Source organism: Balaenoptera borealis, assembly GCF_965194805.1.
Source record: "Balaenoptera borealis genome assembly, chromosome: 5".
In the NCBI taxonomy this organism is placed as follows: domain Eukaryota; kingdom Metazoa; phylum Chordata; class Mammalia; order Artiodactyla; family Balaenopteridae; genus Balaenoptera; species Balaenoptera borealis.
Genome location: NC_138862.1, coordinates 135201666 through 135220685, shown reverse-complemented (window position 1 = coordinate 135220685; position 19020 = coordinate 135201666). Strand labels below are relative to the sequence as shown.

Here is a 19020-nt window from a genome sequence, read left to right as displayed (position 1 = left end):
ATGCTCTTTTGTCCAATTTCACAAAATAGGCCAGATCATATTCAGACTGACCACACAGCTGGTCCATATAGAAAGTGAGACATTCTGTTCTGTACAATGTGCTGCTATATGATTTTTTATGTCATCTCTTCAATTAAATAGTGCAGAGTTGGACTATAGTAATAAGAAGTGTATACACCCAGTGAAAGAAAATTTTGGACTTTACCTCCCTTTTTCTTCCTCACTTTTCTCATGAAAATACAAGTCTCTAATATTGTAATTTAGGTATACCTGCCTGGAAAACTTAACAAATATTTAAACTTAAGAGTAAAACAGAAGACATAAGAAAATAATCTTTGGCTTTGGTATGTGAGGGAGAGAAATAATTATTCATGTAAGTTTTAGTGCTATCAGTTATAAAGTAAATTCTAAGCCCATCTTTTTCACTCAGTTAGCCTATAAGCTCTGTGAGTGTAGAAACTGCTTGTTTAAAAAGCTTCTGAAGTATCTGGAACGATGCTGTGTCCCTGTTGGTGATCTCAAATTACTTATTGATTGATGAAGATCATCTAGTCTGCTATCAGTCAAACAGCCAGGCGGCTGGCTCTCAGCAGGACTGGATAATTGCCATTCTCTCTCCATTTACTAGAGCTTTGACGAGTTGACTGGCTCAATTGATCGTCCAGACATCATGGCTGCTCTGTTTGTGGTCCTAACTACCCAAGATAGAAAGCTTTCAGTTTGGCCTGCCAAGGATAACATTCCATAACGTGTGCCTGTTTTCAATGAGTTCCTGCTGGAACATTTCTATAAATATTGAGAAAAAGTCAAGATTCCAGGATTTTTTGAAAACCAGAAAAGTAGGAATGAGCAAATGGGGTTAGAAGGCAGCCAAGGACCCAGGAGGAGAAAGACAGAGTGGGCGGCAGGTACAGTCCTCAGCGCTGTTCAGGGTCCTCTTGTTCTTGTGGTGGAACCCGTTACAGACCTTTGCCTTCAATATTACTCAGCCGCAAAAAAGAATAAAATAATGCCATTTGCAGCAACATGGATGGACCTAGAGATGATCATACTAAGTGAAGTAAGTCAGAAAGAGAAAGACAAATGTCATATGATATCACTTATATGTGGAATCTTAAAAAAAAATGATACAATTGAATTTAGTTACATTTGACCCACAGACATAGAAAACAAACTTATGGCTACCAAAGGAGAAAGGTGGGGGACAGACATATTAAGAGTTTGGGATTAACATATATACACCACTATATATAAAATCGATAACCAACAAAGACCTACTGTATAGCACAGAGAACTCTACTCAATATTTTGTAATAATCTATAAGGGAAAAGAATCTGAAAAAGAATAGATATATATGTATATATAACTGAATCACTTTGCTGTACACCTGAAACTAACACACCATTGTAAATCAACTATACTTCAATAAAAATAAAACAAAACAAAAAATCTTTCCCTTCTCCCAAGGGCTGGGGAGAGTAAAATCTACCAACCCTCGAGTATAAACTTGCCGAGGCCCCAAGAAAGAAGACCAGAAGTTAAGAGAAAGATGGTAGTAGCAAGAAAGAAATACCTAAACACAAGTCATGTCACCGTTGCTTCCCTTGGCTCTGCCTTCCATCATGAGCTCTCACTTCAGCCCCACACACTCATCTTAGGTCTTCTCTCTCCTCTGATAATGCAAAGCATGGGAGGAAAAGAAAACATTTGTAAACCATCTATAATTTAGCCTATTTCTGCTTTCAAATGGGTTGACCTTCTCTTGTCACCTTCTTTGGGGGTGACCAGGTGTATTACACACAAATTACATTTTTAAGGAAAAAATTTCAAAGCCTATCAATTTTGCTCTTTATTTTCTATTTTTTAGGGAGTTCCTGGATTTGACAATGGCATAGAAGGACCCAAGGGCTTGAAAGGAGAACACGGAAGACAGGTAACTGTGTGGGCTTTTGGAAGTAAACATGTAATGATGTGACAACTGTGGGGCTCAGAGTTTTAGTGGTAGAATATGAAATGCATATAAAGAATTTGGAATCAGAGTGAATATACTTGATACAGAAAAACTATTTTTAGGAGCAGAATGATCTTTTATTCCTCCTTATCTACTACCCTGGGATTTAAGACACATTCTCTTCTGAATTTGGGGTGACTTTCTTCACCAAGCCATACCCCTGAGGTCTCAATTTATGAATGCAAACATCTAAACTCTAACTTAAAATGTAAGGTAGCTGATAGAAAGCACTAGCAAAAAAGTTTTTGGCCTTCCCAGGATCCAGAGGACACATAGCCTAAAAAGAAGTCATGTTATACATAGTACATGATAAAAAAAGAAAAAGATCAGGACTTCCCTGGTGGCACAGTGGATAAGAATCCGCCTGCCAATGCAGGGAACACAGGTTCGATCCCTGGCCTGGGAAGATCCCACGTGCCACAAAGCAACTAAGCCCGTGCACCACAACTACTGAGCCTGCACTCTAGACCCCACGAGCCACAAGTACTGAAGCCTGTGAGCCACAAGTACTGAAGCCCGTGTGCCTAGAGCCCATGCTCCACAGCAAGAGAAGCCACCACAAGGAGAAGCCTGTGCACTGCAACGAAGAGTAACCCCCCACGCCACAACTAGAGAAAGCGTGCATGCAGCAACAAAGACCCAACACAGCCAAAAATAAATAAAATTAAATCTTTAAAAAAAAAGAACAAGAACAAGATCTGGTAGATCTATTAATCTCATGAAATATGAGATTTTTCAGAATTTTAAAAAATAATTATCTGGAAAATGGGTGTCTCTGGATCTTCTTGGTAAGGAAGTTCTTTGGTGACTCCACCTGTGGGAGAGGTCTGATATGGTGGAAAGATCTTTGCTTTGGGAAAAGGCCTAGGTCATATTTCATGCTCTGTTCCTTACCAGCTCTGTGACCTCAAGGTACTCTCTGTAAACCTCAATTTTCTCATCTTCAAAATAGGACAAATAGCCTACTTTTGAAGGGGATGGTGGGAATTCGATGACAGACCCTGCCACATCATAAACCTTCAGTAAATGTTACCTGCCATTTTTATTAAGTGATAAATGTAAGTCTTGTTATAGACTCATAATCATTCCCCCCTTTTCTACCTTGGGAAGACTTGTGTGTATTGTGAGATTTTACTCACGTTAGGGTGTTAATCTACACAGGTTAACCAGACAGAGCAAGGAGTCCAAAGGTAGAAATCCAATCCCTGACACACGGATGCTTCAATTATCCACTCTGTGGCAACACAGTGGGGATAGTTTGATTTAAATACTCTAACTTATAGCCCAAACACAAGTTAGACAGTGGTGATGAACAGATGAAGTCATACCCACAGAGAGATATGATTTGTGACCAGTGGATTAAGGCCACATCCCATAGGGAGGGTAACTCTAATTGATGTGTCCCCATCCACCCTCCCAGGAGCACAACAAGCCAATGTTGGAGCGCACATGTCAATGTTGTGTCATTATTGTCATACATCTGTCTGTTCCTTTGACAGGGAAGAAGAGGCTGGCCAGGCCCCCCTGGAACCCCAGGCTCCAGAAAAAAGACAGTAAGAACCCCCATAGACAAGTCAGCCCACTGCAGAGGAGCCTGTATTGGGATGAAATGGCTGATGGTGGGAGTGGGCAGGATGGTTCCGCTGGGACTCACTACCTTAGGGAAACTGACCTGGGACAGAGCTGGCAAAGGACTCCGGAAGGGCCCTGAAGCTGAGGCAGGAAGGTGCTGGCTGCAGGGGAAGTTACCAATCAGAGGAAAGAGCTGGGCAAAGAGAACACAAGAGCAGCCAACTAGGGGAAGAGTGGTCAAAGTTTGGCCTATTCACTAGGCCAGCTGAGGCTTAAAGTCCAAGACTCCATTCCTCTGCCCAATGTTATGACTGCTTAGAACAGTCAGTCCTGGTGTGAGTCCTCTGTTCTTACTTCCATTTTCTCTGCCTCACAAAGTGTGTTCCAAGATATAAAAATATTTTCTTGGATGGACTACAATATATGGTTTGTGAGCTCCTGCTCAGAAAATAGAATGCATAATAAATGCAATATATTAAATTGGTTTTTATTTGTGCTAAATTTTAAAATATATATATTTTACTGAGATATAATTGATAGATAATATTGTATTAGTTTCAGATGTACAACATAATGCTTCCATATATATATATATATATATTACAAGATGACCACCATTCAGCTAGTAAGTCTGGTCAACATCCATCACCACATGTAGTTATGAATTTTTTTTCTTGTGATGAAAACCTTTTAAGATCTACTCTCTTAGCAACTTTTAAATATACAATATAGTATTATTAACTATAGTTGCCATGCTGTATATTCCATCCCATGACATTTATTTTATAACTGGAAATTTATATCTTTTGATCCCCTCCACCCATTTCACCCCCACCCCTATCCCTCACCTCTGACAACCACTAATCTAGTCTCTGTATCTATGAGTTTGGTTTTTTGGGTTTTTTGGGTTTTTTAAGATTCCACATATAAGTGAGCTCATAGGGTATTTGTCTTTCTCTGACTTATTTCACTTAGCATAATGCCTTCAAGGTCCAACTATGTTGTCACAAATGGCAAGATTTCCATCTTTTTAATGGCTGAATAATATTCCATTGTGTGTGTGTGTGTGTGTGTGTGTGTGTGTGTATCACGTTTTCTTTATTCATTCATACATCAGTGGAGACCTAGGTTGCTTCCATGTCTTGGCTATTGTAAATAATGCTGCAATGAACATGGGGGTATATCTTTTTGAGTTAGTGTTTTTGTTTCTTTGGATAAATACCCAGAAATGGAATTTCTGGATGATATGGTAGTTCTATGTTTAAATTTTTTGAGGAACCTCCATACTGCTAAAAAGATTATATGTAATGTATGCCTATAAAAATATATCTGACAGCAAAATTAAGTCACTTGCTTATGAAACCTTTTGGGGTCTTTTTCATTTGTTGTTACTTTTTTCACTAAGTACTTTTTAAAAAAGATTCTGTGCTTGACTTCTTGGAAAAGTACTGACATTATAAAAGAAACTCTTTATCCATTAAGAAGAGATAACTTTAATAAAATATACTTAAATGCCTGCATTGGGTTCTAAATTAGACCTGTCTCTTCTCATTGTGCAACATTTTCTTTCCATTCTTTATTTAGTTATCCAGCCTTTTCCAACTTCCTCCACCCCTCCCAAAATATAAATATATATATATATACATATAATGTTTTAAAATTGAGCACAAATAAAGAGTAGTTTAATACATTTCATTTATTATGCATTGTATTTTCAAAGCAGAAGTTCATAGAACCAGCTATTATACTCCATCGGGAAAATATTTTTATGTCTTGGAACACACTCTTCTTCTTTGCAAGGCAGAGAAATAGGAAATAAGAACAGGGATTATGTTTAAAACGTGTAGAATTTAATTGTTAGGAAAGCCCTTTTTAATGCATCTAAAGATTTAAATACATTTGCTATTTATTTTACTTTCTGAAAGGGTGTAGCCAGTTTACATACCCCAGGAAAATATTTTGAACTTAAAGAATGTCATCCAAAAAATCCTGGCATGGGAGATGTACTTTTCTTGTTTCATAGAGGCTATAATCTCTCTACAGGCTAAGGCAGTATCACCATGTATTATTTAAATCACACAACTCCTGAGAAATATGGCCCGTTCTTGGGTTATAGATTCAACAGTGTCATTGAGTAAAAGTAGAATTCCAGCTAAAGATGGCACAGTCAAGGGGTTTTTTAATACTACTCCCCTTCTGTGCAACTCACCAAAAACAACAAAAGAAATTTAAAATAAATTAACAAAGAATGACCACAGCTTCAAGCCACGCATGATGACGGTATTGGCCAACTATTTTATTTTATTTTATTTTTTAGAGGTTTTATTTTACTTTATTTTATTGAAATATAGTTGACTTACAATGTTGTGTTAATTTCTGCTGTACAGCAAAGTGATTCAGTTATACATATATACACATTCTTTTTCATATTCTTTTCCATTATGGTTTATTACAGGATATTGAATATAGTCCCCTGTGCTATACATTAGCACCTTGTTGTTTACCCATTCTATATATAATAGTTTTCATCTGCTAACCCCAAACTCCCAATCCATTCCTTCCCCACCCACCCTCCCCCTTAGCAATCACAAGTCTATTCTCTATGTCTGAGTCTGTTTCTGTTTCATAGATAAGTTCATTTATGTCCTATTTTAGATTCCACATATAAGTGATACCCTATGGTATTTTTCTCTTTCTGATTTACTTTACTTAATATGATAATCTCTAGGTCCATCCATGTAGTTGCAAATGGCATTACTTCATTCTTTTTTATGACTGAGTAATATTCCATTGTAAATATATACCACATCTTCTTTATCCATTCATCTGTCGATGGGTGTTTAGGTTGCTTCCATGTCTTGGCTATTATGAACGGTGCTGCTATGAACATAGAGGTGCATGTGTCTTTTCTTTTGTCTGGATATATGCCCAGGAGTGGGATTGCTGGATCATATATGGCAACTATATTTCTAATTTTCTGAGGAACCTCCATACTGTTCTCCATAGTGGCTGCACCAACTTACATTCCCACCAACAGTGTAGGAGGGTTCCCTTTTCTCCACACCCTCTTTAGCATTTGTTATTTGTAGACTTTTTAATGATGGCTATTCTGACCTGTGTGAAGTGATACATCATTGTAGCTTTGATTTGACTTTCTCTAATGATTAATGATGTTGAGCATCTTTTCATGTTTGGCCAACTGTTTTAAAATCTGGATCCTAATAAGGCAGGCTTTGGAAGCTGACACATACCAAGTCAAACCTGAATCAGGGATCAGATGTATCTAAAAGTAGCTGCTCTAGTCCTGAAAAAGCTGATGAACAAAATCCAGGGGTACTGTAGATTTTGCGAAAATCTGGGAATATACTGATACAAATACGGTTTATCAGAGGAGGCAGAAATAATGAGAAACTGAAGACTACTCCATTTTTAAAATTACAACTTAGTAGCCTAGGCCAGGGAGGCTGCAAAGACAGAAGAAACAGTGACGGTTACAACTCAAAGAAACTATGACTTAAGGGGCTTGGTATGAGTTCATGTCTCTTAAAGTCCAAAATTTGAAGGAAGAGGTAGCCATAAGTAAAAGAAATAATTCACAATGACAAAGTGTTTGAAACAACATATCTATATCAAGTTTACTGTCACAAGTCTGGCTACACCCCCATACAGTTATTCAGTAAATGGGTGGCCCTATTCAAAAGTGATTAATAATCAGAAATATTAATAGGCTTTATTATGAATTAATTGGATGATTATTAATCAGGACCTATGCATAGAAATTGCAAGAGAAGAGGAGGAAAACTACATGAGCAAAGGACAGATAAACCCTCATTAGAAAAGGAAGTATTCAAGGAAAAAGAAGAATAACTCTGGCAAATAGTTCTCCAAAAAAATTAAGACGAATGATTGCTCTAAGAGTCTAAAGATCTGACAAGACAATAGAAAGTGAAGAAAGCAAACTGGTAGTGCTTGGGGAGCAATGGAAAAGGAAATACATGTAGAACTATGATATATTAGAAGCAACAAAAAATTAGAACAAGGATGACTGAAAATATATCCAGGCATATGGTAATCAGGAAGCCACAAAAGCAGTGCTAGAGATGGAATATTGACAATGGAGACCCAATAAATGTACAATTTGCGTTATTAAATTAAACACACCAAATGTAATATAAAAGATAACTCCTTGAAACAAAGACTCAAATACGCAAAAAGAAAAGGCATACTCTGACTCAGAAAAAAACACTGATACAAAAATATCAACACTGAGACACATTGCAGTGAAATTCCCAAACTTATTATGGAAAAGAAGAATCGAGAATTTCCAAGCAATAAAGATAGAAAACTCAGTCTGTCTTCAACCTTCTCAACATTCAGGGCCAATAGGGAGCAGTACAATGGCTACAGAGTTCTGATGGAAATAAAGTGGTCCAAGATCTTTATACCTACCCAAGATGTCCTTTAAGCATATAAGTAATCAATATGATCAAGCCTTCAAAAACTCAAGCAATATAACCCCCATGATCCTTTGTGTAGAAATAAGACTAAACCATAGAAATAATGATTACAGGACAAAATGTAAATGTTATACATTTGACCATCTAAAAACCATATGCAAATAGAAAAGTGGGAAAAGGTATGGGGAAAGTTCCAAAATACTACGTCCTCATCTTTCATTGCAGGGAGTCAATGTCTAAACATCATCATAAGCTAAAATATGTATCACAAACATACCCTAACCTCCTAATTTTTAAATTTTTTAAATAATCATTCTTTCCTCTTTGAGAATTTTATATCTCTTACTGTCAAGAAATATTACCACCTCACATTTCCAGTTCTTTGTTTTGTTTTTTCTTTTATTAAATACAAGTGAAAGACACAGAGAACAAACGTTTATTGATAGTGTTTCAAACACTGTGACAGTGAACCAGAGAAAGATTTTGGATGTAAAAACAAGTTCCATATCCCTTACTTTGCCTGAATATAGGGTTGCATTCAGTTTCTCCTACCACAACTGGATGTATCCACCTAAAGCCCAAGTCTAAGCACATACACTTCCTGCTCCAAGACGCCCCATGGTTTCTGTTAAATGGAGTATGAACCCTTCAGCCTACTATTTTCAGCCTAGTAACCCTGTTACTCCCCTTTTCTCTCACCTTTGACCCAGACTATCAAATACTCTTCCTAGTTTCCAGCCTCTACTTCATTACTTAGGCTGTAGTCTCTGTTAGAAAGACTTCTTTCATCCTCTACCTGTAAAACTCCTACACATCCTGTGAAACACATCTCAAAAATCTCTTTCTCTAGGAAGATTTTCCTGATTTGACCAAGTGGATATGATTGCTGTTTTTGAAACCCATATTTCTTTGTTTTTTAATTTATTTTATTGAAGTATAGTTGATTTACAATGTTATGTTAATTTGTGCTGTGCAGAAAAGTGATTCAGATATATATATATATACATATATATATATATATATATGGTCTTTTCCCTTATGGTTTATAACAGGATATTGAATATAGTTCCCCATGCTATACAGTAGGACCTTGTTGTCTATCAATTCAATATATAATAGTTTGCATCTGCTAATCCCAAACTTCCAATCCATCCTTCCCCCACCTGCCCTCCCTCTTGGCAACCACAAGTCTGTTCTCTATGTCTGTGAGTCTGCTTGTTTCATAGATATGTTCATTTGTTTCCAATTTTAGATTCCACATGTGATATCATATGGTATTTGTCTTTCTCTTTCTGACTTACTTTACTTAGTATGATAATATCTAGGTCCATCCCTGTTGCTGAAAATGGCATTATTTCATTCTTTTTTATGGTTGAGTAATATTCTATCATATATATGTGCTACAGCTTCTTTATTCATTCATCTGTTGATGGACATTTAGGTTGCTTCCATGTCTTGGCTATTATGAACAGTACTGCTATGAACTTAGGGGTGCATGTATCTTTTTGAATTATAGTTTTGTCTGGATATATGCCCAGGAGTGGGATTGCTGGATCATATGACAACTCTATTTTTAGTTTTTTGAGAAACCTCTCCATAGTGGCTGCGCCAATTTACATTCCCACCAACAGTGTAGGATGGTAGCCTTTTCTTCACACCCTCTCCAGCATTTGTTATTTGTAGATTTTTTAATGATGGCCTTTCTGACCAGTGTTAGGTGGTACCTCATTGTAATTTTGATTTGCATTCTCTAATAATTAGCAATGTTGAGCATCTTTTCATGTGCCTGTTGGCCATCTGGATGTTTTTGGAGAAATGTCTATTTAGGTCTTCTGCCCATTTTTCGATTGGGAGAAACCCATAATTCTGTCTTCCCCTTTCTTATGGTGTTTGAAATATTCTGCCTCATAAATATTTGTAATATTTTTCTCCTCCCCACTAACCCAGAGAGTGAGGGTCTTCTGAGGTCAAGAGCTGTGTGTCATATTTATGCTCCTATGGTTCCCATCCTATATGCTTTGTGGATAGTAGATCTTGGGTATATATTTCTCTGAATGAAACTGCAGTGAATTGAACCAGAAAAGATAAACGCTTGTGTGAAAAGAGTAGAGAGAGCTGCTCTTCATCCCTCTGATAGGGAGGTTTAGATTTTCATCTCAAGATAACTCTTCAGGTTTTAAAGAAATAGGCCTCCAACCATTTCCCCAGACACATAGTCTATTTCCTAAATAACAGATTTTGACTGAAATATGATTAGAAGAATTTAAAGTCTGCAATACTGACCTCACATAGAAATTTGACCTGAATATCTCAAATTTCCATCAAGAAAATGTTGTCTGATATTTATTGAATTTTGTAAATCCTGGATGTTATAACCTTACTGAGAGATCCTAAGTTAGACAATAAAATATCTTTGTCTCTTGATTCCCAGATTTATGAAATATTGATCTAGAATATACTCAGACCTTAACCTTATATATGTATATGTATGTATATATATATATATATATATATATATATATATATATATATATATATGAAAAATCCATTTGGTCTAACCATTTTTTTGATTGAATATTTTATTAACATATTGAATTGAGTAACTCTTGAATGCTTAAGATGATTCTTTCATTTTTGACAGGTAAGCATATTTGGCTTCTTGAAGGGGAGAGGGATAAAATTAGTTTGGCTATCGTTAGCTTCTGAAATTAATCTATAATAAAGTTCATAAAGTTAATTCTCTCAGTGTTTCCTCTGACTTCCTGCCTTTTGGCCACTTCTACTCCTGATTTCTGGTTTACTTTGTAGTACTTTGGAAAAATGAAAAGAAATACAATTCAAATCAGCCAATTTTGGTGCTTGTGACCAGTTCTAGTAGTAGTTTAGTGGAGGATAAATTATGGACCACAGTTTATTCTCACAAGTATTTATAGATTACATTATCTATAGTTTTAATTACCTATAGAAATTCAGAGTTGGCAACATTTTGCTTTCATGGTGAAGTGGATAATTTAAAGCAATATGTGGGAATTTTTCATTTAATGTCAGTGCCTTAAGGTGTCCATTACTAATTTAAATTAAACATAAAAAAGCATTTTTTTCAGAGTTAAAGCTATCTACCTTTTTTTTCCTATTGTAGGCAGTTCATGGCCAGAGGGGACATACAGGCCCACAGGTACAGTGATTTTTTTTTTTTTTCTTAACTGCAAATGATAAATATTCTGTGTCCAGTCAAAGAACCTGAATAAAGACTCTGGAAAGTCTCTTCCAAGCCTAAATTTCTTTCACTTTTTGATAATAATGGTTGTGGAATCAAATTTTGGAAAACTTTTAGGCTACAATTTAAAGAATTCAAACCTTAAAAGAAAATTAAAATTTGGGCACTTTAATCAAAAACTCTAAAAATTAAAGATAAGAGACAATACTTGGCCCAATTATCATTAAATTTAAATTTGTCTGGATTTCAAGTATTGATACAAACTCTAGTAATTCAGTGGGTGATCTTTCTTTTAGATTTTTGTTCAGTTAACTCTGAACCTTACTTATAATTTGCACAAACCCCTTTTTAACCGAGAGTACAATAAAACCTTAATACAAATTAGATAATCTGAATGTTTTGTTCAAAAGTTGACCATAGCAACTGTCATATCATATCCCCTTTGTACATATTGGTGATAAATATATCATGAATAAATAAATAATAAGTAAATACATGAAACTGCAATATTTTTGAAAGAGCAGTGACAGAATTTTACAAAATTGAGGAACCACACATCCTCAGATTGAAAATACAATGAGGATAAATAACAAATCCACTCACAATCACATCACGGTAAAACTCCAGAATGTTAAGAAAACATCTTAAACACTACCAGAGAGAAAAGACACTTGTACCCGTGAGAGGAATAACCAATTAGATTGCAGCAAGCTTCTGTTCAACAATAATACATGCCAAAAAACAACAAAGTAATGTTTTGCAGGTGCAGAAGAAAAATAACTGTTAACCTAGAATTTTATACCTAGTTAAACTATGAATGAATGTAAAACATTTTCCAATTTACCATCCACAGATGTTACACACACACACACACACACACACTCGCACACACTTTTTTCAAGGTTAGACTGCAACAAAATGGAGAGCGAATCCAGAAAAATGGCGTGAAATGAATGAAATGAGATTGGGAAGAGAAAGTGTTGAGAAATTTCCTCTTTATGATTTCTAGGAAAAGCATCAGTGAGGGACATTTAATCTCATCTAACTGTGTAACAACTGAGATGTAAACTTAGGCTATCCAATAGTCTAAATTAAACTCTTTAATCTTATTTGGAATTCTTATCTGTGGCAGAGTTCAAGGGCAATATGAAGGGAATGCTCAACTTTTGGTCCCTAGATATTCAATCTATTTGAATATAAATACAGTGTAAGATGCCTGGAGATTTTTTAAGAAAATGTGGAGTAAATTGTAAGTTTTATCACGCCAACACCCAAGTTTGATACAGTATATAACAAGTATTATAGGAAAAGAAGGGATGTGTGTGTGTGTGTGTGTGTGTGTGTGTGTGTGTGTGTGTGCACATGCATGTGTATAAAGAATGAAAGCAAATACACCAACATATTAGCTGTGGTTATCTCAGTTTGATGAGATTATAGAAGATTTTTATTTCCCTTCTTGTATTTACCTTTATTTTTCATATTTTTTGCAAAGATTCTGCACTGCCATTGTGATTGGAAAAATATTTAGAATCTTGCACATAAAGAAGACAAAATTTCTCAGGAAACGATGTTAACAGTTTGATTTCTCTCTCCCCACAGGGGAAAACAGGCATCCCAGGCCCAGATGGACTTGTGGGGTCACTGGGACTTAAGGGTCCTCAGGTACGTATCAAGACTAATCAGGCTTTGAAGAAATGGTTCTGAAGAACCTAGAGGCAGGACAGGAATAAAGACACAGATGTAGAGAATGGACTTGAGGACACGGGGAGGGGGAAGGGTAAGCTGGGATGAAGTGAGAGAGAAACATTGACATGTATACACTACCAAATGTAAAATAGATAGCTAGTGGGAAGCAGCCGCATAGCACAGGGAGATCAGCTTGGTGCCTTGTGACCACCTAGAGGAGTGGGATAGGGAGAGTGGGAGGGAGACACAAGAAAGAGGAGATATGGGGATATATGTATACGTATAGCTCATTCACTTTGTTATATAGCAGAAACTAACACACCATTGTAAAACAATTATACTCCAATAAAGATGTTAAAAAAAAAAAAAAAAAAGACTAGTCAGGCTTTGAGAACAGAAAGAAGAATCTGAAGCCTTGATAGAATACCTCCAACCCCCTTGCAGAAGTACAGATGTTTCAAGTGTTTTCAGGGTAATAAAGTAAGGAAGCAACACAGTCTTGACTTGTACAGCATTTGGTCTCCTTTATCTGAGCTTTGTCCCAGTCAAGAGGTGGAAAGTGAATGAACACGCTGGGTAGTGGTCCCTGTGCTGGCTAGTCCAGGACAGGGTCCAGGCTGGCTAGTGTATCCTAGGGAGACGAGCCAAGGAAAATACTGAGCCTCAAAACTGGAAATTTTGGTCAATTTAGCACAGTAAGAGCTCAGTGTTATATATCTGGATGCCTGTGATGTAGAAAAAGTGACTCTAGCCTAGGAAAGAATTGTTCCAAATAGAGCTGAGGTTTTCAGCGGGGTTATCTATAGTCATCTTTCTAGCTCACTTCTCCAAGGAGCTGCCTCGAGCACTTCTTCCTTTGCGAGGAACAAGCCATGGTTGACTCTTACCCTGATTACATGAGGGGAAAGGAAGCATGTGCCAGAAAGAGCAAAACGTAGCCTAAAATAATCATGAGAAGGGAAGGGAAGTCCTCAAAAATGCCGAGATGAAAAAAAGGTAAGATATAAGAAAGTTAGAACATTTTTTTTTTCTCTCCAAACTTTTACTTTTGAAATCTTGAGAAGTAAATTTGCTCTCTGGCAAATGCAGGACAAGCAATGGTCCTGCAATTTTCAAAGTTTTAGTTCACGTAGCTAAAAAAAATTGAAGTAACTATTATATGTTAACAGCCTGCTGCACTGAAGTTGGGCAAAATATCCTTAGACATCAGAGGAGAAATTTAATCCACATTTTACCAAGATTTCAGAGCAGTAAACAGTCTGCCCCTGGGACCTCTGTCTCTTTCTGACTCAATGGCTTTTCTTTGTCTTACTTGGCAGCCGAGGAATGTTCACTTTTCTTACCTTCAAGTGAGAAATATTTGCCACTGGGATCATGGGGAAACATTTCAATAGATTGGCTGGCTTTACTTCATACTAAGCAAGTAATACTACATCTCTTCTTCCATTTTATAGACTCTTACTTTTTTATGACATAATTTTAAAGGAGATGCAAAAACCAAACACAGCATGAAGGTTCCTCTGCATAACATATGAAGCCAAAGTTAATAGGCAACATAATATTACAGAAGTAGAATTATCTAAATTTCATCTTACCATGTGCCATGTCTTATTTATGACCAGTATTCAGTGTGGTCATTAAATAGAAAATCCACTTAATTATCCCAGTTTCAGATTTACATAAGTAAGGATTATTTTTTTAACGTAAGAAATACATTTATTTTGAGTACAAACATGCTTAGGATAATTAGAAAGCAGTACTGGAAAATTCAGCTGTTCAGTATTTCTTCACTTTGACTACAAATGCCCAACCATTTAAGGGCTAGATTGGACCCTGTATCCTTTCAGAGAGGGAGAGCTCGACCGATCAAGACAGAACCAAAACCATGAGTGAAGTTCTCTTTCCAATTTCTGTCTACATTACTGACTTAGCATTTCCATTTTTAATATTAATATTTAAATATTCAAGTTAATAATCAAGTTATTATTCAAGTTAATATTCAAGTTAATATTCAAGTTAATAATATTAATATTATTAATATTCAAGTTAATAATCTAGTATTCTCTTTTAGGGAGAGAATAATGCTTTAATTCTCTGTTGTAGGGCCCAAGAGGAGAGGCTGGTATGAAAGGAGAAAAAGGAGGTCTAGGAAGTAAAGGTCCCCAGGTATGTAATGAGAGACAGTGACTGCATCTGGCTTTGATCTTGGCTTGAATGTGGATGTCCTTATGGTTTCCTCCCTGCAGATGGAGTTATCTACTGCCTGTGAACCAGCAAAGTGTATGAAGTTTGACTTTGGGGGTCGATGTGGTGGCCACATCACATTCTGTTCCCTACCTTGCAGAGTGGTTGTCGTTATGTCAGAATCAGACACAGAGGTAGAAGATGGCAGCTCAGCCATTACTATAAGGTTAAGAATTCCTCCTCTATATAAATCAGGTCACATGACTTCCTTATCCCCGTCCTCAGGGGCTTCCCTTTGCCCCCAGAATACAACCTACTTCAGTGGTTCTCAACTAACCACACATGAGAATCTCCCAGGATGACTGTAAAACACGCTACCACCTGGAACCCTCCCCAGACCACTTAAATCTTAATTCTCTCCAGGTGGTTCTAATATACACACCCAGCATTGGGAATGAACTGTCCAATATCAGCACTTCTCTACCTTCAAAGTGCATAATAATCACATAGAGAACTTGTTAAAATGCAGATTCTGTGGACTTCCCTGGTGGCACAGTGGTTAAGAATCTGCCTGCCAGTGCAGGGGACATGGGTTCGAGCCCTGGTCTGGGAAGATCCCACATACTGCGGAGCAACTAAGCCTGTGTGCCACAACTACTGAGCCTGCACTCTAGAGCCCATGGGCCACAACTACTGAGCCCACGTGCCACAACTACTGAAGCCCAAGCACCTAGGGGCCATGCTCCGCAACAAGGGAAGCCACCACAATGAAAAGCCCACACACCACAACGAAGACGCAACATGGCCATAAATAAATAAATATAATAATTTTTTTTAAATGCAGATTCTGATTGAGTAGTTGTGGGATGGGGCTTGAGGTGCTACACTTCCATCAAGCTCCTAGGTGATGCTGATGCTGCTGGTCCCCAGACCACACTCTGAGTAGCAAGTCCCTATACATGATCTGGTCCTTGACTACCTGCTATCATAGAATATATTTATTTGCTTAGCTGTGTGTCTTCCCTTCTAGACTGTAAGCCCTGTGAGGGCTAGGACTTTGTCCCAGAGCCCAGAATAAGAGTGCTTCCACACACATTTGTATAATGAATTAATCAGTAAATGAATGAATGAGTCTCAGTTGGGACTTGTGCTCTGGGCTAACATGAAGATAAAGGGAATCCATTACTTTGTGTCCATTAGTTAAACTGGGCAGTGGTCCAATGTTTAAGTGGATATGTTCATCATCAAAATTTTTTAGAAGCTATTTGCATGAACTTGTATCTCATGACACAATATTTTAAAGCATATTAATTCCTGCTCATAATGATATTTGTTCCTAATTTTGATGAATGTGCCCCTTCAAAAAGCATGAAAACTTTAAAATTTCATGTAGGACTAAACTGATGAAATGTAGCTATTTTGGATTCACATCCTTGAATCATTGCTGGCACCACAAATCGGGATTTAAAAAAAAAAAAAAAACAGTAAGTGCCAAGGGAAACATATATGTGGTGATTATCTCATCTGTTTATATGAAATATTGAGATGTAAAAGGTTTGAAATCCAAAGAGCTTGGTAATTCCCTTGCTCTAGAATCCAAAGTTGTATCCAAGTGGCTATTACTCGAATAAGGTATTCCATTTGCCCTGTAGCATACTTCTATGAGAGGGTCCCCTTTAATCTCACCTTGGCAGGAATGGTCATAGTCATAAATCATCCAGCCTCTTGGCATCACCAGAGTTACTCAAAAGGCACCACTTCCCTGTAACCTAGCTCTTCCGTTTAACTGGCTGGAAAGTGTGTTTCTTTCTTTTATTGCTTTTCTGGAAATACCCTTGTCAAAACAGTGAAAGTGCCATTTCAAAGATGTATAGAATTTTCTGTGCTCAGGAGGTGATGAATTAGATCTCAAAATTGTTGTTTCCAAAGGAAAACCATGGGAGACAAACACAATCAGATAGACAAGGGAGTATTATTCTTTATTAGCTCTATAAATTCACTGACATAGGCTTCATAATGTTTTACAGCACAAGGACCAGCCTCTCGAATGGAATTACATGGGTGTTTTCTAACTACAGGCTTTAAAGTGTTTCTTAGGATGTACATTTAGAAAAAGGGATGTGATTTCTGTTGACAGTGTTCTGAAGACTTATTAATTTATGCACTGTTGGGGAATTCTGCTTAGATCAAATGTGCTAATCCAGCCAAGTATATAGCTATGAGATAAAAGAAGTACAGTCCATGGTACAATGAGAAAGAAGAAAGAACTTTGAAAGGAATGGCATATTCTTTTGTACCTTCCCTTGTTCCCTTCTTGTTTGGTTTACCTTCAAGTCCTACACTAATATAACCAATGCCTAGAAAAGAAATGGAAAATCAGATGTAAAATACTAATTCCAGTTACAGCTGGAATTATTCTTTAAATACTTAGAAATATCATATGAAATATCAAGCATCATATGAAATATCAAGGAAGGTTGAAATTATTCAGTGCAAATTTTGGATACAAAGTATAATTTCTGTTGTTATTTTTCTAAAGCATAGCATAGTAGTCAAAGGCACAGAGTCTGGAGCCAGCCTGCCTGGGTTAGATTGCCAGGTTTGTATCTTCCTAGCCATGTGGCCTTGGGCAAATTATTTAACCTCTCTGTGCCTCAGTTTTCCCTGCTGTAAACTGACAATAGTAATAATAGCTACCACATTGAATTGTTGCAAAAATTAAATGGTTTAATATATATAAGAGCTTAGAACAGTGCCTGCAATATAATACACATCATATAAATGTTTTTGCTACTATATTGCATCAACATTACCTAAGTTAACAGGCTCATTTTATGCCCAAAGCATGCTAATGCCAATCCAAGGAAGGCCATAATAATAGTAACACTATAACAATATATAATCTATATTGCAGTCATTGAATTTCATCATTCTGCATAATCCAGATTGGATGATCCATCAACCATTTCTTTTACTCACTTGACAAACATGTACTGAGCACTTCCTGTGTGTCAGGCCCTGTAGTAAAATAAAAAGGTGAATGAAACATAGACCCTAGCCTCAAGTGCTCCCAGTCTCATAAAGGAAACTCATGCAAACAAATAGTTGGGATGTGATGTACTGAATGTTAAAATAGAATTATACCCAAGGTAGAGTGGTGGGAGAATGGATGGAGTTAAAGGAGGAAGAGAGTGGCTTAGCTTTTGCAGGATAAGGAGGTGTTTTCCAGGTGACCAAGGGAGAGGCAGGCACAGGAAAGGAACCAGGTTGTCTAAAAAGAGATCAAGGTGAGTTTGGGAAACCATAAATGGTTCAATGTGGATGGAGTGTAGGGTGCATGAAAAAGGTTCAGAAGTTGAGGTTGGGGGCCATCTCCTACACTAGCACCATCCAGGTCAGCATCTTCTCAGGTGTCTTGTGGTTTGCTCTTGCATTAGCCCACCCCTTGCTGGTCTCTTGATTTTTATTTCTCAGACTTAGCTCATATCTGACTCTTACAGAAGCTGAGCACTTAATTTCCTTGTGTTGTTCCATCCCAGCATGATATTTGCTGGTTGTGAGTGTAGAAAAGATTTTACCCCCATAAAACTAATGAGACAGATTCCTTTTAAGTATGGGAAGAACCCACACCTCTTGCCCCTGCCCTGCCATATCCTATCCAAAGTCAAAGTGTTCTTGGCAGTGCCCCAGCCATTTATCCCAAACTCCTAGTACAATCCCTTGTGATAAGACGCTACCTGAGGACATTTTAAAAACATTTACACCTCCTCTAAACACCTCCTTTCTATCCTCACTTAAGCAGTTGTGATTGCCAAGGACTCTGTGTCAGAGTCACAAAGTGAACATGATCCCCAGCCCAAGTCCCCATGTTGGAGGTTAGATCTGGCCCCAG

General features: G+C 37.2%; 1 protein-coding gene across 1 annotated transcript in view; it reads left to right on the top strand.

The window, feature by feature from the left end:
* Nucleotides 1-19020, top strand: part of COL6A6 (collagen type VI alpha 6 chain) — a 174339-nt gene that overhangs the window by 94975 nt on the left and 60344 nt on the right. Inside the window, exons 19-23 of the mRNA XM_082392853.1 lie at nt 1869-1934; nt 3512-3565; nt 11181-11216; nt 12858-12920; nt 15048-15110. Of these exons, the coding sequence (XP_082248979.1) occupies nt 1869-1934; nt 3512-3565; nt 11181-11216; nt 12858-12920; nt 15048-15110 (282 nt within the window). The remainder of the gene's footprint in view (nt 1-1868; nt 1935-3511; nt 3566-11180; nt 11217-12857; nt 12921-15047; nt 15111-19020) is intronic.